A 21,565-nucleotide genomic window follows, 5' to 3' on the forward strand; every position below is an offset into this window, starting at 1 on the left:
AGAAACGAAACAAAACTTCCATTCGGCTTTCATCACTAATTCTAAGATGCTTTTTTTTTTTTCTCGGCCAGGTACATCGCATATACAGACTCGCTCATATTATCAGCTAGCAAGCTGAGATGGGCATTCTCTTTTGTCGTTCGATCGATTTACTAACTGGTTACTCCTATTCGATTCAAAGGCGGCACTCTCGTGACGACAGAGACGATCAACGGAACGCCACAAACACAGGAGATTTGAGTCGATGTTTCCCGCTCTGGCCACGCCCACGTGACCTTAGGGGCGAGAATTCGGCGAAAGCGCTACACTGGCCTTCTCCCTCTTCATCTGACTGGAAAGACAAAAACCAAAAGGCCTCTAAAACGGAGGCCCCAGGCGAAAATCTGGCCGGAAGAGCGCTGTGCGTCGACATCAGGTCGCGAAAGCAACTCCGATGCCTTTGTGACGTCATTGTACTCGGCGAAACCAGAGCGCATGCCTGAGGTCACCACTGAAGCAGCGCCGAGGGAGAGGAGCATATAGGCAGAAAGCTACCGAACAGGAGGGTGAGAGTACCTCGCCTCTTTTTTTGGTTCTTCGTAGAGGCGAGGACTGGCCACCTGACCGGTTTTTCTCTTGCAAAAAACGGTACTCTCTCTCTCTCTCAGCATCGAGCAGCGGATCAGTCACTTCCTCGACGGAGCAGTGCACTGCACCAGCGAGAGAGCGTGCAAGAATGGGAAAAAGTGCCTGCGGCCACTGCGTCTATTTCCTATCTGACAACGGCACATCTCGCTTTCCAGAAAAGGCAAACGAGGCAAAGCACATTCCGCGATTGCTGGGATGATAAAAAAAAATAAAAGGCAGAGAACTTCGTTTCAGGTGGATTGCCGACGGGCAGAAATTACGCTGTTTTGAGGCCACCCATAGCCGACACCCGCGATTCGCTCCCCCCCCCCCCCCATAAAAAAACAGGAAAAAAATAAAGCATTTTTTATTAACCCATGCGTGCCCCGCCACGGTGGTTTAGTGGTTAAGGTATTCGGCTGCTGACCCGCAAGTCGCGGGATCAAATCCCGGCTGTGGCGGCTGCATTTCCGATGGAGGCGGAAATGTTGTAGGCCCGTGTGCTCAGATTTGGGTGCACGTTATAGAACCCCAGGTGGTCGAAATTTCCGGAGCCCTCCACTACGGCGTCTCTCATAATCATATGGTGGTTTTGGGACGTTAAACCCCACATATCAATCAAATCATATTAACCCATGCGTTAATGAAATACGCCTTGATCAGAAATCACATTGGGATGTTTTTTTTTTGTGCGTGTGTGTTTGAAATCATGATGCGCCGTTTTTTTTAATTTCATGATAAAGTAATAAAACGTACATGCATAACATTTACAATATGTCCAGAAGGTGTACCAACATGCATTTGATGTTATGCGTAATGATTCATTGTATGTTTTCCTGCTGCTTGTCAAGCCATACAGAATATCTTGTTTTGGACACGTACACTGTGAACTTACTTTACCAAACCAGACTCATGCTTGACTACTTGTGTCTGATGTGCTGTTTGACTAAGCTGAATCTTGTGCCCTTTTTATTTATAGTGTATTTCATTGGCTAAGTGTTCAATGGCCATAGAGGCACTATATAGGCACATGTCTGTCCAATTAGCCCCGCGGCGATGGTCTAGTGTCTAATGTACTCGGCTGCTGACCCGTAGGTCGCGGGATCGAATTTCGGCTGTGGTGGCTGCATGTTCGATAGAGGGCGAGAATTATGTAGGCCCGTCTGCCGAGATAAGGGTGAACGTTGAGGAACTCGTTTCCGGAGCTTTCCACTACGGCGTCTGACAATCTTACGGTAGTTTTGGGACGTTAAACCCCGCGTATAAATCAATGAAATCAATGCGATCTGTCCAACTATTCATTTTTTTAAATTGAATAAGAAAAGTTTACAATAGCCATGAAAAGCTTAAAAACAGCGACGCTGGCTGATTTGAGGGGCTGAAATGTGGCCTTCTTGGCTGATGCTAGGTCTCTCCTTGGCATATAGACAAAGCACAGTCGATCCGCAGCCTATAACACAGACCTTGAAAAAATGTCCAAACTCCGGCACCAGACACTCGCGTGCAACGCTGGTACCCGCGGTCTAGAAGCGCGTACTCGGCTCACGCCACGCCGGAAAACTACGCTGCGGCCTTGCGTACTGTCTCCGTCGGTGGGCGCGGCTCATAAGCGCGGAGGGTCATCTGTGGACACCCGTCCTTTTAACTCGAGCTTTATAAGTCTCGCTCTCAAAACAAGTAATGCATGTGAAGACGGATACGAGAGGAGCACACAAGGCAACACAAGCAACTGATAGAGCGCACTACGACGGAAAACAAGATTGACACTGTGTTTGTGTTGCCTCATTCTCTACCTGTTTGCACGCTTTATTTTAGGAATGCTTGCCTACAGGTTCGACTATCTGCCGTGACGTGGAAACATGCATCTGCAGTGATGTTCCATTACGTAGGGTAGGGAAGTATTAGTATGCTGAAATTACCCTCGTCCGTTTGTTTATGTGAACTGTCGATCATGGGGTCTCGCAAGTTCAGTACGGCAAATACTTACGCTTCTGCACGTTATCGAAACCTGTTTTTATCCCGCATCATAGCAGATCAAATACTCGGGTACGAAACCGTGTCAAATACCAAGTGGGTACGAAACCGTGTCAAATACCAAGCTGAATGTGTCACTGGAACATGATTGTGAACATTGGAGTCAGAAGAATGCTGTATCGGGAATGACAGTTATTCAACTGTAAACTTTTGCAAACTTCATTTTTCGTTGTTTTGTATGTTTGTGTGAACGCTTGCTATTTGCGCAGTGGTCATACCGCGCGAGTGAACTTGCTCAGTTATTGATCATGGCGAAACACTCCTGAGTCAAGAGGTTCCAGGTTCGACTCCCTCAACGGTGGCTGCATTCAAAGCAGGTCAAGGCGCATATGCACGTGCAGTATGCTTCATTTTGTCTGCACGTTAAAGAACAACGGGTGGTCTAATTTACTCCAGCGTTCCCCGCTCATGCGGGTCTCATGATCCCGCTGTACAGTACGTTACCATAAATTCCTAAAATTTTATTTTCTTTTGTCCACACGAGTGTGTCGCTATTATGCGTGAAAACTGTAGATCCAATAGTTTTTTTACGTAAGCACACCAGAAAATGTATTCAAAGACCTAATTGGTTCCCACAGAGAAATAGCGGTGGGAAACCGGCTAAGGCATGGGGAGCTAAGGCACGGGAAATTGAAGAGGCGCATTTCATCAACAAAGCTGGTGATTCATGTGTCGCGAAACCCTCCATTAAGTTACATCCGGCTGAGGCAACTTTTCTAGAAGCCCCAAGTTTCAGTTGTTAGTGCTGCGTTCAGGTGTCTTCCTTTTGTACTTCAATTTTTTTTTTCACGCAACTCAGTTAAGATGAATCACCAACTCGCCCAGCACTCCGTGATTCCCACCATTTCTGTCTCGGTAAATCTCGGGGGCAGCCCCTCCGATGCTTCACCTTGCAGACGGGAGTTTCTTGCGCCTGTTTAGTAGAGTTAAGAATGCAACAAATAAGCATTTGTACACACCATACTCAACGAATAGACTATGCTTGTGCATCTCAGCGGATTTAGCGTCTTACCTGATCAGATATGCTTAAGCCATGATTCACATTTCACAACTTCGTGGTCAAGGGTAGTTCTGTTCTGACGCAACACAGTAGGTTCGTTTCTTGCGCGCCCCTGTCATTTTCGATGTCGGCCTTAACATTTGATAATGAATATGTCAAATTGCGTACATGTGTTGCTTCTAGAATTGAATATGCCGTAGATTGTCATGGCCTGCGGTATTTTTGTTTTAATTAAAAAGTTAATTAGGAAGCTTTGTCAGCCGCTTCAATGTCGCTGCATCTGCAGTGATATATATATATATATATATATATATATATATATATATATATATATATATATATATATATATATATATATATATTATAATTATGTGTGTCCATGCGTCACATTTGCGCCAGCTATTAGCACAATGAAAATCTGTTTCACCTCGCCATATATCACAACATAACATGCCGCAGTGTGCTCAGCAAAATGGCATTTGCGCACTTCTGGCAGTCACCTTCCGATCGGGACACGTGGCGCATGGCTGGTTGCAAAATACGAGACCGCTTCCTTCTATAGTAAATCTGAGGTCGGTTCCTTCCATACCTCAAATGTCCAGACTGTCCCGCAGGCCTCCGAAAACTCATACGCCGATAACACGACTCCCATCTCGCGAAGCCTCCTCAGAACGTCGTCGCTGACACCAGGACACTGTCAGCTGAATTTTGAAAATGCGGTTAGCACTCGGGCAAGACGTCGCTTTTCGCATTAAAAAAAAGGAAGCACGGCCTGCAATGAAATGGGAAACGAAGTTGCGCCGGCGAAACACCGCACCGTCGCACGACGAAGACGCGCCGCTGAACACCACCGCGTGTCGCTCGCGGTCTCGGCGAAGTGCGAGCTCCTCCAGCTGTTCTAACGGCCCGCAACGGAATGTAGCCTAGCGGCGCAGCGAGCGAGGGGAATGATGCCTCGGGAGGCGTCTCGGAGCGCGGGGAGGAGGCGTCCCCCCTCGCGGGTCCCGTACAGACCCCTCGGCGGGGCTTCTGGGTCATTAGTTCAGTGGCGAGCCGGGCCTGGCCTAGCATGCACTCGGGCGGCCGGCTGCAACGCGGCTACCACCACCACCGCTCGGACCGGCCCGTCAAGGGACGCGCCGCCGCGTCCAGCCGCCACGCTCTAGATGCGCCTTCCAGGATCCTACCCGAGGCCCGGATACGGAGTCTCCACTGTGCTGCCAACGGCTGCCATGCCTCTTCTGTGCAGTTCCCGACGCCCCCCGGAGCGGCCAACGGCAAGCTCGGTGCTGCCATGCCGGTGCTGGCGTCCAACGGCAAGCCGGCGTTCGGCAACGCCACGTCTTCCCCGTCCAGGCTGGTCGTCGACGTCCGAGGACTGCGCGTCTCCTACGGCCGCGGCAAGAGCGCAGTCGAGACGCTCATGGGCATCGACCTCAGCCTGCCCGAGGGCAAGATGTGAGTTTTTCCGCTCACGTGCGTCGCCTGTGTGCTCGCGAACGATCGCGTCACGCGTAATGTCGTGAAAAGATGTCTTACTAATGACCTATTAAAGATGACCTATTAATTCGTGAAACGGATCCACTATAACTGTTTCGAGGCATAACTGTATCATGCATTATTAACGCAGTTTGGGCTACAACTGAAATGTTTACTTTCACGTTTCAACTCCCTTTCCATTTCCATAGTACTCCTCCTAATACAGCATCATTTACCGAACAGTCGCACACACCGACTTAACAGATTGTATGAACACCTTTATACAGGAGGCCATGAGCCATAACTGTTCGTATGTTCTTCAGTGAAGTTTAATTCGCTTGTAGATATCTTGCGTGACTGGTGTCCCGAGTGAGAAGTTCACACCGGTTCGTGTGCAAGATTGTGAATAGACATGTCTGTGATGACGCTTGATCTGTATCTGCAAAGATTTGCCGCTTTTGTCAACACTCTCCTTCAAACATCAAGCCCTGATAGAAGCACTCACGGTACTCAGGACAAAGCTGGAAACTTCGTTTCTGACGGCAATAGAAAATTCGTCCAGTGCCTTAAAGGCGCCATATATGGCACCCATTTTTTTATTGTAATCTGTGCTATATAGTGTTATTCTTGAGCATTCATAAATAAGCAGGTAAAATTTTGGCGCATTCGGTAGAGCATTTAGTTTATAACTGAATATTTTTTGTAAACATACCAATAGACTTAGTCTGCAAAAACTAGTGCACTTTACCAAGAAAGATGTCACGAAGCGATGAATTACGTACGTCTTTTTTCCCGCACGCTAAAACGGGAACTGAACTTCAGTGTACTTCATGGTTCATGAGCTGATCTTGTTCATTTACGGTTGATTGAAATTGTAAAATGCCACCCGTCGGCTTCCGCTTTTACGCGAGAGTAATAAAGACCACGTTTCTTTCTCCTTAATCGCAGATACGGACTGCTTGGACCGAGTGGCTGCGGCAAGACCACTCTCCTGCGATGCATTGTGGGTCGGTTAAAACCCCGGCAAGGCAGCGTTCACGTGTTCGGCCACAAGCCGGGCCAGCCGGGCAGCTACATACCTGGGCCCGGCGTGGGCTACATGCCACAGGAGCTGACTCTCTACCCGGAGTTCTCCATAATCGAGACGCTCACATACTTCGGCCGGCTGTTCAGGATAAGAAGGGACGTGCTCAAAGAGCGCACCGCTTTTCTCGTGCGCTTCCTCGGACTGCCCGAAAAGACCCGGCTGGTGAAGAACCTTAGCGGCGGACAGAAGCGACGAGTCAGCCTTGCGGCCGCCCTGATTCACCGGCCACCGCTGCTCATACTGGACGAGCCGACGGTGGGCGTGGACCCCCTGCTGCGGCAGAGCATATGGCACTACCTGGTCACCCTGACACACCGCGAGTCCATCAGTGTCATCATCACGACCCACTACATCGAGGAGGCCCGGCTGGCGAACCTCGTGGGTCTCATGCGTCAGGGTCGAATCCTTGCACAGGCGGTGCCCGACGACCTAATGAAGCAGCACGGCATGCTGACGCTCGAGGACGTCTTCCTCAAGCTGTGCATGGCCGACAACAACAACCACCACAACCACAACGGCGGACACGCCATCCAGCAGCAGCAGGCCGAGAACGGTGACGTCCCGGCCCCACCTTCAGTCGAGACTGCCAACGGCAAGACGCTGGCGAACATCGCTGCGAGCAAAGAGACCCTGACTTCCAACTCTATGACCCACCTGGTGCAACGCAACAGTGCCAGCGTGGAACAGCTATCCGCGATGACGGCGCAGGAGTTAAGCGACAAGCACGCTGTGCGAAAGAAGGAGCCCTTCCTGGACTCCTGGTTCCGGACGTGGGCGCTCGTGGCAAAGTCCCTGACCAGGCTGCACAGGAACTTGCCGTGAGTTAAATTTGCATGTCTGTTTGGCTAGGCGTCCATGTACAGATAAACATCTTGCCCAACAGGTAATTCCAATTCAGGTTGAAGTCGGCGATCGCTTCGAACTAATGTTTTCACGCAACTGGGATTCGTAAACCAGTAGGCAATGAGTGTTTGGGACACCTGTAGATGCCTGATATATTGGAACATTAAATGAAAGCGCAAGTTCTTAGTTGTGGTTGGCTTTCTATTTGCAAAGGCACCAGCTCAGTGTCACGGCGGTACAGGCTGCCAGCTGGCCGTAGTGTTGAAAATAATTCGTTACTGATTTCTCACTGCTATTGGCGTGTTTGTCCTTAAAGACGACATCCCGTCTTCGTGTAGTGGTTTGCTGTGCTTTCACGAAATCCTGTCAACTTGGGTTTTCAAAAGCTTACTGTTACAGCGGAGTTGAGATTTTCGTTACGGCATTCACGTCGACGGATCATTAGCTGCACACGTTATCTTCTTGCTCTTCGTCCTCTGCTTCGCACCCTGAACATTTGTGCCGACCTGTCCGGCATGGGATGCAATAACTTTCATGGGTGACAAGACGAGTACGTAGAGATAAGGGACAGAAAGGCAAATTTTTGGCGACAATAACTTCTTAGCGAGCCTGAATTTGAACCCACGCACGCACGATCCTTAGGTGAGTATTGTAACCGCTCGGCTATTCATTCACGCCAGCAGAACATAACATAGTCTTGTTTATTATTCATAGCAAATGGTATGGGAATTAAGGGAGAGAACAAAGCATGCAAAGACCAAGAAATATACAGACTGAAGAGGGGAATCGAGAAATAGAAAGGAAAGAAGGAAGGATATAAACAGCTAGAAAGAAGCAGATATAGAAACAGCCATAAATAAACAAGGACGAAACACAGAAGGAACATGGAAGACAGAAAACTATGAAGGGAAAAAGACACAGAGAAGCAAGACCTCCCTGCTCCGCGCTTGTTTCAGGTCGGCAAACTCGCTCGCGAGTCGACTCGCTTACTCAGGTCGAGCCGTGTATCCTAATGAGTGAAAATTTGGTGATCTTGAGCCTGAGTAACTCCGTTTGAGGAATATATTGGTGCGCCTGAGTCTGAGTGAGCCCGAAGCGCGAAATATATTTCTCGAGTGAGTGTGAGTGAACTCCACCTTTCATTGCCACCCTAGCTGCTTTAACTTTATTTTTTATGTGTACTTTGTCTGCAATATGCGACTTTCTCGCCCTGTTGTGTGTTGTGGCGTTCTGATGATTCTTGAGTATGTTTATTTGCTTTCTAATGTAGTGTCGCTTACACATTTATACAGAGCCTGTCTGGCTCATTGCTGTAACACACAAGGCAGTGCATAGGGTCCCGTCAATAGTTTTGTATACATTAACACGGTTGTCTTATTGCTGCTTTTTACCAGCCATATGCAAATCTGTTATAGCTAGGCAAGATGAGTGAATCAAAGGACGCACGTGTTGTGTACGCTGCTTCAACACCCAGTTGTGTAAAATAATGCCCCGATCGTGTACGAGTCGCTGCGCAAGAAGTACGCTATGCCAGTTCCTCTGGTTCTTTATTCCGAGATATACGTACGGTTTCCTACATTAACGTCTACCGTCTGTGAACAGCTTTGCCGTCATCCGACTATTCGATATTGAAGTATAAAAAACTCAATAGCGTTCTTTTTGATGTCGCTCCGAGAACATTTCCAAGGTGTAGTATACGTCACCATCATCAGCAGCGCGTACCCACCTCAAGCATAAACCTTCTTCGTCGTCAGCCACTGAATAAAAAAAATGTACAAAATTCCTAGCAAGTGTGTAGCGGATACCACGCTTTTCCGAAGAATGGCGAAGGATAGCATTGTGAATGATGGCCGATCACACAGAAACTATTTATGGCGTAGCGGGTACACAGAAAGTGGCAGCAATTACCCAAAGAGTGTTTGTAAAAGACTCTGACAGGCTGCTCTACCAGCTTTCGCTGTGACTGTGCTTGCTTCCCACGCAGGCTTGGCGTTTATCTTATCGGCCCACCTAACTTTATCCCCCTTGTGCGTTTGCATTCTCTGGGAATCCAGAGAATGACGCTTCAATGGCTGCCAAGTCACTGCGGCATCATAGGGAACGAACATGCCGATACTGCCGCGCGGGCAGCCCTTGAAGGAACACGAGAAGCCATACCACTTTCGAGGATTGATGCTGCCAGTAATCTTCGACGACTTGCGCGTGAAATCACGTTTTCACTATGGTGCCCACCAAGCATCGATACGAATCGTCAACACCACCTGTCCTCTTTGATGGCTCTCCGCATGCCCACTGGACTCGACCGAAGAGAAGCCACCCTTCTTCATCGCTTATGGCTAGGAGTGGCATTTACAAAATCTTACTCCTTTGTCATAGGAATGGCCGACAACGCTCTCTGCGATGCCTGTCATTGCGAAGAGACGCTACACCACATCCTGTGTGACTGTCCATTGTATGAAATCCAGAGACAGTCACTGGCGTCTGCTTTTGCGCGCATCGACAACAGCCAAATGTCTGTGGACACTATTCTGTCAAGTGCCCGAGAGAAGACCTTGCAACAGAAGGCGACGAAGGCTCTGTTGAAATTCCTACGCGACACCGACTTGAACAAGCGACTGTAACAGCAATGTCACACACCGCGAAAGACAAGACTGGACTATGACTGAGTGTGCGCGCGTGTGCTGCCGAATGTGCTGTTTCTATCTTCCCTCTCCGCTCTCTTTCATCTCCCCCATCCCTCTCCCATGCGCAGGGTAGCAAACCGGCTGCCTATAGGCTGGTTAACCTCCTTGCCTCTTTTCCCTCTATTTTCCTTCCTTCCTTCCTGGGAATCCAGTCAGCTACCCTTAATGGCCAGCGGTTATCTACGCGCTACGTGCCCCGCCCATGCATATTTCTTATCTTGATTTAAATCAAGATATCCTGAATACCGGTTTGTTCCCTGACCCACTCTCTTCCTGTCTCTTAAGGTTACACCTATCATTTTCCTTTCCGATGCTCGCTGCGTCGTCCTCAATTTAAGCTAAGTCCTCTTTGTAAGCCACCAGGTTTCTGCTCCGTAGGTAAGTACAGGCAAGATTCAGCTGTTGTATACCTCCCTCTTGAGAATTAGTGGTAATTGCCATTCATGATTTGAGAATCCTGGCCAAATGTGATCCACCCCATTCTTGATTTTGTAGCTGTTTCACTCTCATGGTTCGACTCCGCTGTTACTGCCTGTCCTAAGTAGACATATTCCATGACAACTTCCAACGTCTCTCCACATATCGCGAAGCGCTGTTTTCTGCCTAGACTATTGGACATTACTTTATTTTTATGCATATTAATTTTCCAACTTATTCTTCTGCTTTCCGTGCCCAGTTCAGTAATCATGAGCTGTAATTAGCCCTTTGAGTTACTTATCAAGGCAATGACATCAGCGAATCCCAGGTTACTAGGATAATTTCCATTCACTCTTATTCCTAACTCTTCCCAATCTAGGGTCCTGAATACCTCCTGTAAACACGCGTTGAATAGCACTGGAGAGATCGTGCCTCCCTGCCATACACCCTGCTTCCTTGGTATTCTGTCGCTTTCTTTATGGAGGGCTATGGTGGTTGTGGATCCATTGTCGTTTTCTTCCAGTATGTTTATGTAGGGTCAATCGATGACCTGATTTCGTGGTGCCTGCATCACTGCTGATGTCTCGATTGAGTCAAATGCCTTCTCGTAATCTATGAAAGCTATGTATAGGGTCTGGTTGCATTCCACGCATTTCATATCACCTGATTGATAGTACGAATATTCTCTACTTTGAAGTAGCCTGTACAAATCCTGCGTGGTTCTTTGGTTGATCGAATTCTAATGTAACCTAAATTTTATTAGCTTTTATTTTTGTAATTAGTTTGTAGAGAACGGAGTGTAAGCTGATCGGCCTGTAAACTTTCAAGTCCTTTACGTCTCCTTTCTTATGGAATATTATGATGCTGTCGTTTTTCCAAGATTCTGGTACCCTTCCAGTCAAGAGACACTTGGTATATAAGTTGGCCAGTTTTCCACCATCTTTCAAATTTTTCCACCATTTCCAATTTTTCCACAATCTTTCAACAGGTCCGTTGTTAATTTTTCCTCAGCAGTGGCTTTGCCTCTTTGCCTTCCTTCTAGGGCTTTCATTACTTCTCCTGTCGTTACCATGGTAAGATGTCGAATTCCTCTGTTCGATTATGGCTTCTTACTATATCATCTTGGATGTTTTGGCTGCTGTACAGCTTATGTAGAACTTCCCGCCACGTCAACTATCCTATCCACATTGGTTATGCACAAGTTTGCCTTCACAAATTTTAGGCATCTGCCACTGTTTACAACCTGCTCAATTCTTTCCATGCTGTATACCTTCTGATGCCGGCTACCTTACGCATAATTTTTAACTTCGAAAGCCCCACTAGCTCTATTTTGTCGGTTGCATTTCAGGCTATCGTAGTTTGCCTTCGCTTAACGAGACTTTTCGTCTCTTGGGATTGTTATTGTCCTATCTAGTGACTGTACCTCCGACTCTTTGAGTATAGTAGTCAGATTATCGTTCATTGTGTCCGCTCTAACGTCGGTTACCTCCCATATGAAAGCATGTCTTAATTTGCGGTGAAGGTGATTACAAGTATATCAGTGAGACCACTGATTTCAAGAAACGAGCGATACAGCGTGAGCGCGACGCTTGGAAACGGCACGCAGTCTCGAATGCCCCTACACAACATATAGAATCTACAAGCCACAATATCGTTCGGGCAAGGGCAAGTGTTTTAGCCAATGAGAGATAAATTTCCGCCACTTTTGCCCGCATCTAAAATTTTCGCGCTATCAGACCGTGGCACACACGCTGCATATAAATGACACTTACGCTGCATGCGGCCCCGCCGTGGTGGTCTAGTGGCTAAGGTACTCGGCTGCAGACCCGCAGGTCACGCGATCGAATCCCGGCTGCGGCGGCTGCATTTTCGATGGAGGCGGAAATGTCGTAGGCCCGTGTGCTCAAATTTGGGTGCACGCTAAAGAACGCCAGGTGGTCGAAATTTCCGGAGCCCTCCACTACGGCGTTTCTCATAATCGTATGGTGGTTTTGGGACGTTAAACCCCACACATCAATCAATCATTTACGCTGCTTGCGTCACGTGCTGTAGCGTACTTAATTACGCTGAGCCTCTTTCATAGAATAATAATGTGAGCAAGACTCCCATACTAAAAATCAAGACACAAAAGGTTTATATTCTTCAGTAGTGTTCGCTGTATGGTTTGGCAATTTTTCAATGTTTTTCCCTGGCCACACGAGTTCCCATCAAGCTTTGGATTTCATAAGCCATTACATCGCAACGCCGGTCAGTTATCAGTCATGTAGTAATGACCTCTCAGGTAGTTTAACCTTTTCTGCCCTTTTTGTCCTCAATCGCTTTCCCATATAGAAAAACCGTGTAGGCGCCTTACATACCGAATTATGTTTTTCATCGGAGCTCTCTCAACACCTTCGGTTGAACACCGGGTAATCGTAATGTAAGCGTTCTCGCGTGCGCCGAACTGTGTTGGGTCAGCTGACAGATCATGCAGCCTCGTAATCAGCGAAAAGTTCACCGGCAACGCTGTCCTCTAGTGAAAACATGCAACTCAAAGCTATAACAGGCATAGCCCATGAAGACAAGAAATGCAGACACCTTGCGCATCTGGTCGAAGAATTCACTTTTTCTTTTGTCCCGCGAAGTGTCCAAGGAATAAAAGCACTGCCTCACTTGTCGACCACTCGGCGTAGATAAGCAAACTTCGAATCCTCTTCAATGCTGAACAAGATTACATGCCACCCGAAATTATTCCAGCCAGGACATTGCAAAACGTTCCACGATGTTCTTCTTTATTTGACACTCATTTTTCTAAAGCGTAAAGATACGTGTTGGTTCGTAAGACTTCGACGTTGCTATCTATTCTCTTCACACGTGATTTAATTGTGAACATCCCACTAGCACGCCCTTGCATGTGGTGTCCACAGCAAAACACTGCGCAGAAAATATTTAAAAAATAATAATAAACATTAGCGAAGTTTGCCCAACACCGCGCAAGCCTTGAAATAGCGAGACTAGACGGTTCTAAGGAATAATCTGATTGCTTCTATAGGTTTTCCTAAGGACTTAGTTGGGTGATGCAGGTTGTTCATGGGTTCCTTCTAAATCATCGCTATAGGCTTCAGCTAGGTAACTCTAGGCTGTTTCTACGTTGACTCTCAGTGCATAGAAGCTCAATGGCAGACATATCACAGACGCGACTCGGATAAGTAGTCGTTTGCGTAGGCCTTTCATCACTTCGGTGTCTTCCCGCACCCGCCGTTGCCTTCCCCGCTATTCCTTCGTTGCACGTTCTCGGGGTCTTTGCAGACATTTATTGGGTTAAATGTTTTCCTTTTTTGTTCGTTTTTACTAGTAGAGTGGTGAGTGGAGGGATTATGCAATTTGTTGCGCATTCCCGTTTAGGATGATAGATTTTTGGTAAAAGGTGCACAAGGAAGGATTTGCTAGGCAGTTTCGCACTGTAGGGGTGCCTAGCCTGAAGAAAGTGTGGAGCTCAGCCGGCTTCTTTGCATTTCTCTTCGGTTTTCTATTCCTTTCTTCCACTTCCTTTCCTGTTCTCTTTCGCTATTTCTTGTATTGCGCTTTATATTTACTTATTTGCTTTTTTTTTCTTTTTTAATTCTCCATCTCGCTTGCTTCTTTCAATTTCTAGGCGTGGTTTCTGTTGTTTCAATAGATATAAAAGCAGTGCGCACACTTTGTATTACCACGCACGTTCCTTATTTTCACCTTTGTTTCATTCGGTTTTCACCAGCACAAAGGAATGCTCAGCGCAAACTGCGCGCCTCAGTTCGAGAAGGTTCGCGATCATTGTAGATCGTTCTGCGAAAATGGCGCGCAAAATACGAACACTCGAGGTTATTCCAGCGCAAAGTGATCACGCTGGAAGGTTCGACGGCGCATGTACAAATGTCGACGCGCTGTCACTCGATCGATGGCCGACGCTCTGTTCACCGCTATCAGTGCCAGTTTGTACTTGCGTAGTCTGACCTTCAGTTTCCTGGCCACAAGTTTGGCCAAATAAAGAGTTCCTTCTTTTACTTGCCGACTGTTGCTTACGTCGACGTCACGACCACGTGACAATCAAGGCGCTCGGAGAACACGAGGAAGAAGGCTCTTTGGTGCGAGAGTGATCACTGTGCTACAGATGGCTACGTCCAGCGACAACAGCATACGACAGCCCGACCCCTTAAATGACCCGCACTCAAAAACCACTCTTGTCAGTAGTTTCCATTCCATTTTACGGTTTCAAAACAGCCTGCGAACGCTTATTTAAACGGCCAGTTCTCGTACATCCACTACGCGCGAGTGCCTGCCTCATACATCTCAACCAGTCTCTAGCGCAATGGCGTGCTTAGAATGAATAACTTCTGCAATCAGGCGTGACATAGCTGCTCCTGAATACGCTTCCGGCCGTCTACCATTCATGGCCATGACCATGAATATCAATGCGTTACCGGGTCCTCACGCAGCGTGTTGGGAGTATCCAGGCAGAGTAAGCTTCACCACTGGGGCGACGCGTCATAGCCCCTCGAAGCCCACCTGTACCCTGTTTAGCTACCAGTGGGTGGCCGGCCGGCACTGGGGATCGAACCCCGCACCTCTCGTAGCTGAAGCGTACGCGCACGTGCAATGCCACAGCTACGGTAATATCAATGCATTTGCGGTCGGCGCCAGTGCATTCTATTTATCCGTGGTGATATGCGACACGACAGTAATAGCAACAGAATGGTCACCAAGCGATGGAAAACGCTGTCGGAGAAGGAAGGGAGTTGGATTGAATGACGAACTGCTGACCCGCAGGTCGCGGGTTAGAATTCCGGCTGCGGCGGCTGCATTTCCGATGGAGGCGGAAATGTTGTATAGGCTCATGTGTTCAGATTTGGGTGCACGCTAAAGAACCCCAGGTGGTCGAAATTTCCGGAGCGCTCTACTACAGCGTCTCTCATAATCATATGGTGGTTTTGGGACGTTAAACTCTACATAACAATCAACAACCAGTGACGCCAACGCCGGGATTTCTGCGTTAAAAGATGTTGTAGGCCCGTGTGCTCAGATTTGGGTGCACGTTAAAGAACCCCAGGTGGTCGAAATTTCTGGAGCCCTCCACTACGGCGTCTCTCATAATCATATGGTGGTTTTGGGACGTTAAACCCCACAAATCAATCAATTCTGCGTTAAAAGACGAGAGTAAAGATAGCAAATAAATTACTTGCCTGCTGAATACATGCCCGCCCAGGGAAGGAGTGTCAGTTTCATCTAGTCAGTTAACGAATTGTTTTGTGTGTTCACATGGGGAGCAACCACCCAACCTCTAATAATCAGACTCCCTCCTAATGATAAACCTTGTCCACCCCCGTCTATCTCGGTGGATAATCATGCACACACTAATAAATAACCCTTCATTGGCAATACACCACCAGGTTCGCTCCCACTGTTGCTTGCAGCATCCTCTTTATGGTACATATAGTTGTCAACAATATTATGAAGCGCTAGTGTGATAGATTTAAAGGGACACCGACCATGAGAAATAGCACGAAAAAAAAAAGTGTTTCGGCTTCCCCGATAGGAGCCTTGTTCACGATGAAAGCGAGGATGAGTGAAGAGGTGCTTATGAGGGCTTCGAAATGCGATTCAAACGATGAATAATACGTTGAACCGAAATGACGGAACAGTCCCTCCTATCTACACACTCTGCTTACGTCACATTTTCAAGCCCTCATAAACATGTGTTCACTAGTCCCCACTTTCATTGTGAACAAGGATCCCGTTAGAGGTGACGAAACGTCCCTATTTGAGCTCTATTTCATGGCTCGTGCGCTTTCAATTGTATTATGTTACCTCCCGACCCAACGGGCTTCCGTCAAAAAGTCTGCTTGATTAAGTTTTACAGCACTTGCGTAATCGCCTTCCACTCCGCAGAGTGCTTCTGTTCACCTTCCTGGTTCCGTCCGTGCAAGTGGTTCTGTTCTGCCTGTGCATCGGGTCCGACCCGTTCGAGCTGCAGGTGGCCGTGGTCAACCAGGAGCCGCACCCGCTACTCTCGGTCGCCTTCTTGCAGCGGATAGACAACACCACGCTCAGTCAGGTGATCTTTCTTCCACAATATAACTTCGTCGATGGAGGCGAAATGGTCGGGCCTTGTCCACTCCATGGCGACGTCGGTGCACGTTAAAGAACCCCAGATGGGCGAAATTTGCGGAGCTCTCCACACTACGTTGTCTTCCATATTCATAGTGTGATTTTCGGACGTTAAACCCCCAATATATTATTATTATTATTATTATTATTATTATTATTATTATTATTATTATTATTATTATTATTATTATTATTATTATTATTATTATTATTATTATTATTATTATTATTATTAATATTAATATTATTATTATTAATATTAATATTATTATTATTAATATTATTATTATTAATATTAATATTATTAATGTTATTATTATTATTATTATTAATATTAATATTATTAATATTAATATTAATATTATTATTATTATTATTATTATTATTATTATTATTATTATTATTATTATTATTATTATTATTATTATTTCCTTACCTTCCACATTGTTTCGAACGCCTTATAGATGTGAAAAATAAAAAGTGAAGGGCTCGTTTTGTTGTTGTTGTTGTTGTTGTTAGACACGATATATCAATGAGAACTATTCGACAATGACGCCAAGGAAAGTATAGGGGATGCTACAAATAGTAATAGTAACGTGAATGTGAACGAAGAAATGTCGGCGAAAAGGTTATTTATACCACCGCCAGAGACCAGAAAGTCAGACGCTCTACCAACTAAGCTACAGGGGCGGCCATTCCCCCATTCAAGTTATGGGACATAGATGTGGGAGTGTGTAAGCGTCGCTAGTAGCCATGATGGAGAGTGTGAAACTCTTCCGTCTGCTGACGCCACGTAGCACGTGATGTTATTGCGAACTGGCAGTTGACCAATAATGCCTCGCATGCTACGCTACAAACGCGTTAATCGAAGATCGCAGGTTTGGCTCACGTCAGTGGCAAGTTACCCTTTCGTACACTTTCTTAATTTAAATGTCACAACTAACATCACCTATACTTCCCTTGTCATCGGTATCTGTTAGTCCTCATTTATAGGTACGTGTAACAGAGTGGCCCTGCGGAGAATCGAACTAAAGATTGTCGATGGAAAACCATGTGGAAGAGGAAGGGAACACTGTGCAGCGAATGCGCAATAGACGGTGCACTATAGACAGCCTGTTCATTGTTTCAACAGTATTTCAGCAGGTTTCGGAGTCGAAATGAAAATGCAGTGATGTTGGCTACTTCTCTTACTAAGCGATAACATGTGGTGAATCAGTTTGGCCTAAGCAGTAAAGGAAAGATTGGAATACGGAAAAAACCTCACCCACCTGTTTTTTTAAAGCTAACAAATGAATCCAGATTTATAAAGAAGCTTCTTAGTCCCCGAAAAACTCGTCCCAAGAAAATCTCTAAAACAACCGTATACCGATATCCTCTGCAGCTTCGTACTACAAGACGGGTACAAAACGTATACTACCAAACTAAAAAGCCCCACTTGATGCCGCTACAAAACGGGTGGATTTCACTCTTTTGAGCGATAAGATAGGCGCATAGTCTTTGTCGCAGCACTGTGCACTAAAGCGGTTCCATCTTGGACGCAGATTCATTACCGCGACCTGGACTCGGCGCTGAACGCGGTGCGCGCCGGAAGTGCGTGGGGTGCCATCGCCATCGGGGCCAACTTCTCGGCGGCGCTGCACTACCGCTTCTTCCTCGGGGTGAACGCCGACAACCGTACCATCGAGGACAGCAGCATCAACATCTACCTGGACATGACCAGTGAGTAGTGCGCGCCATCTACGGACGCGCACTGCGTGTTGCATAGCAGAAACTTGGCCTTTTCAGTACGTGATGTTTGCTCTCTTATTGCGATAGCAATTATATGGACATTCTCGGCTGATTTTTTTTTCTCGTCGGCGCCACCAGCACCGTTTGTAGACGCTGTCATGCCCAGTGTATATATTGTAATGACGATAAACACAGCGACAGCCCTGGACTTCGCTCTTCTCTCTTTCCACCATAGCTGCCCGCGCGCTCAAGCGCCAGCATCGTGCTTGGTCATGACAATATATATAATTCAAGTCGATCCTCCGTGAGAACGGTAACGACGGGAGCGTCCAATTCGACAGTTTCGGCCAAAGTTAGGCCTTCGTGAGGAATGAGGGTGCATCTTGTTCACTCTCACATTCATTATATATGGTGCCAGAAAATGAGAGAGGAAGAATATTATGAATTCGCCACCATGCATATATATATATATATAATCTGATTGCCGTGGGCTTGTCCAAAACCGTTTATTGGTTGACGTTTCTCTCTATCTCTCTATATAAAGAGAGAGAAAACACCTACGAAGAAAATTTGTTCAGAAACAATGACACGCGGAATCAAACGGGTGACCTCTCGCTCCGCAGTGCGTGGCGTTAGCCACTAAGCCAAAAAAAGAACGCAAGTCTTCCACCATAGTAACGGCGAGCTGTTTCTGTAACTCATTTACCGCTGACGGTTTGCCGACCTTATGGGGAATATCAGCGTCTTCTAAGCTTTTCTATCGACATGGCGCGAAGGGCACGCTCGACGGCCCGCTCGTGTACTTTGCCCTACGGAGCGTGTTCCCATACGTCCGCGGCGTGGTCGTCGGAAGGGTGGTGCAAAAGGGTCACTTGCCCCTCCCCCTTTAAGCCTCCCTCAGCACTTGCCCTCAACCAAGCTACTCCAGCACCCTCTCCCTGCCCCAACCGCGATGTTACATTAGTTTACACCCCCCCCCCCCCAAAAAAAAAAACTGCCGAAGACCATGTCTCGCGATGACGGAGAAGTTTACGTCAAGGACTTTCACCGCAACGATTGCGTTGTACTTACTGGGCGCACGACGGTAACTTCACTCGCTGCAATCTCTCCGTTTGCGAAAAGAGTACGCTTTCAAACACAGCGACGTAACAACTGACACAGCAGTTCGTTCGCGCTCATCCTGTGTATATCTGTGCGTATGTATGCGTATCGTCCGTCCTTTGAGTATGAGTGGAGGCGGAAATGTTGTAGGCCCGTGTACTCAGATTTGGGTGCACGTTAAAGAACCCCAGGTGGTCAAAATTTACGTAGCCCTCCACTACGGCGTCTCTCATAATCAAATAGTGGTTTTGGGACGTTAAACCCCACAAATCAATCAATCAAATCCTTTGAGTATGAGCAGCACGTTCAGTGTGGCGCTGTGAACGTTGTTAGATCGTGCTCGTCCTGTGTGTTCTTTTTTTTTTTTGCGCTTCTTCGTCTTGAGCAGCGTGCAGCACGTTTCGATCTGGTTGCCGTTCCCCGCATGACATTCCCATTTGTTGCTATCGTATTCACTGCTTCACCCTCGCGATGAAACTGGCTTTTTTTTTTCCTTAACGGAGTTCACTGCATTTCTTTTTTTCCCCTCCCTTCTTTATTTACCCACCATGGTGGTGTGGATGTGCTGAACTGCTGACCCGAAGGTTGAGGGATTGAATCCTGGCCATGGCGACTGCATTTTCGATGGAGTCGAAATGCCATAGAAGGTCGTGTGCTTAGATTTCAGGTGCACGTTAGAGAAACCGTAGTGGCAGACATTTCCAAAGCCTTCCACTAAGGCGACCCTCACTATAATATCGTGGTGTCGGAACGTTAAACCACAACAATTATTGTGGTTCTTGTCGTCAAGTTAGTTACGATGTGCACCGTGTGTGATCGCCCAGAATCGGCGATGTACATGCGTGGTGCTTGACCCGCTACGTGCAGCAACTTCAACGCAAACTTTCCAAGAACGAGTAGCTTCAACATATCTGGATTTAAGATTACGCTGTGATTTCTGTTGTAATCAAACCCATTACTGCAGGGTAGAAAATCGTGTTTTGCATAGCAGTGATCAATTCTGGCTGCGATAATTGTTATTCGGTGTAAGTGGAACACAAACATACTTGTGCAAAGGGCATTGTGCATACATTAAAGACACCTGTGAAATTAAACTATTCGAAAGCTCTGCATACATAAAGCCCAATATTTCATTTACAAAGTTTAGAAGCATTTCGTCTTTTATATAGATGTCACTGTGTGCACTCAACTGATAAGATGGGCACCGTGAAGGTGCCTCTATAGCTATGTGCGCTCAATACTATGTCGTCGTACCGTGAAGCCACGTTGCATAAACGTACCATCCTTATCTCTGTCAACAGATCAACAAATCGGGTACACGCTGCAGAAGGCAATTTTGGAGGCGTTCAGCTCCTTCTCGGCTGACATCCTGAAAAAGATGAACAAGAATCCCGCCCTCGCCCAACTACCAGTAGTGGTAAGTCATTCGTTAATCCATCCTCTCGTGTTTTTCTTCCTTTTTTAATCTATTTGCAGCTGAGTCATTGTAAATGAGCGTGTATTACTAAAAACACAGCCTTGAGCACAAACGAAAAGCACACGAAATCCTAGTCGTAGCATTCTCTGTACACCAGAATTTCCATTCTGCTATACAGAAATTTTTCCAAAGTGTAATTTTCCCAAATTACACTTTGGAAATATCAAAGTGGGTTTGGCAGTAGCCCGTAGCCATTCGACTGTCTGTCAAGACTATTTTTTTTAACACTCTCTCAGCAATTATGTGATCGCTGAGACCATCCGTTTCGGCTCCCACACGGAGGCCGAAACGTCTTATTTTGCTTTAAAGCATTTCTATTGTGGTCGGCGTTTTTTTTTTCTTCGCCATGTCTCCCCCCGACCAGACCGGATCCCGTCAAACCCCGGATTTAATCGCGTATATTTAACACGAACCTGGATGAATTTAAGCTTGTGTAAACATAATATTAATTCGAGGCTCGCCATAACATTATCTCTCGCACCCTCGTAATGCGAAGCATAGTTTCACACTTTAAAACAGCAAATTTCAACAAATCGAAATCACCGATAAAATATTTATTCCGCTTTTTTTCAATAAAGTTTACCTTCTAGTTAGCCTGTAGTCTATCCTATTTTTTTTCTATTCGCATCCCCGTTTTTGCCGCGCTAATATTCGCTGAAGATGGTAGCACACCAACTCGTCCAACTGTCTGTTCTGATACTATGATTAAAGTCAGTGACTGTCAAATCCAAAACAAGGCATACGTTTGGTTTAAGATAGAGCCCTGAAGTGATGAAAAGTCATCAAAGAGGGAATGTTGTGGAAACAAACGCTTCGAAAAGACCTACAGCGCATCAACCAACTTCCTTAGTATAGCCTGCGTATATGCACGTTTTGCACACGACAGGTATTGCTACGGCTTGCTCTGCAGTGCTTCTTGTTATAAAAAACCGTCTATCGCACGGACGAGTCAACTGGTTACGAGAAACACCATAGTTATTGACACT

General features: G+C 46.7%; 1 protein-coding gene across 4 annotated transcripts in view; it reads left to right on the plus strand.

Annotated features, from left to right (window-relative positions):
- snu (ABC-type transporter snustorr) overlaps positions 1 to 21,565 on the plus strand; it is a 56,137-nt gene that overhangs the window by 30,030 nt on the left and 4,542 nt on the right. For all 4 annotated transcript variants that reach the window (XM_075873027.1, XM_075873028.1, XM_075873029.1 and 1 more), the window contains exons 2-6: positions 4,890 to 5,098; positions 6,068 to 7,024; positions 16,055 to 16,220; positions 17,815 to 17,992; positions 20,404 to 20,519. In XM_075873027.1, the coding sequence (XP_075729142.1) occupies positions 4,890 to 5,098; positions 6,068 to 7,024; positions 16,055 to 16,220; positions 17,815 to 17,992; positions 20,404 to 20,519 (1,626 nt within the window). The remainder of the gene's footprint in view (positions 1 to 4,889; positions 5,099 to 6,067; positions 7,025 to 16,054; positions 16,221 to 17,814; positions 17,993 to 20,403; positions 20,520 to 21,565) is intronic.

The sequence above is a fragment of the Rhipicephalus microplus genome, chromosome 9, assembly GCF_043290135.1.
Source record: "Rhipicephalus microplus isolate Deutch F79 chromosome 9, USDA_Rmic, whole genome shotgun sequence".
NCBI classification, from domain to species: Eukaryota; Metazoa; Arthropoda; class Arachnida; order Ixodida; family Ixodidae; genus Rhipicephalus; species Rhipicephalus microplus.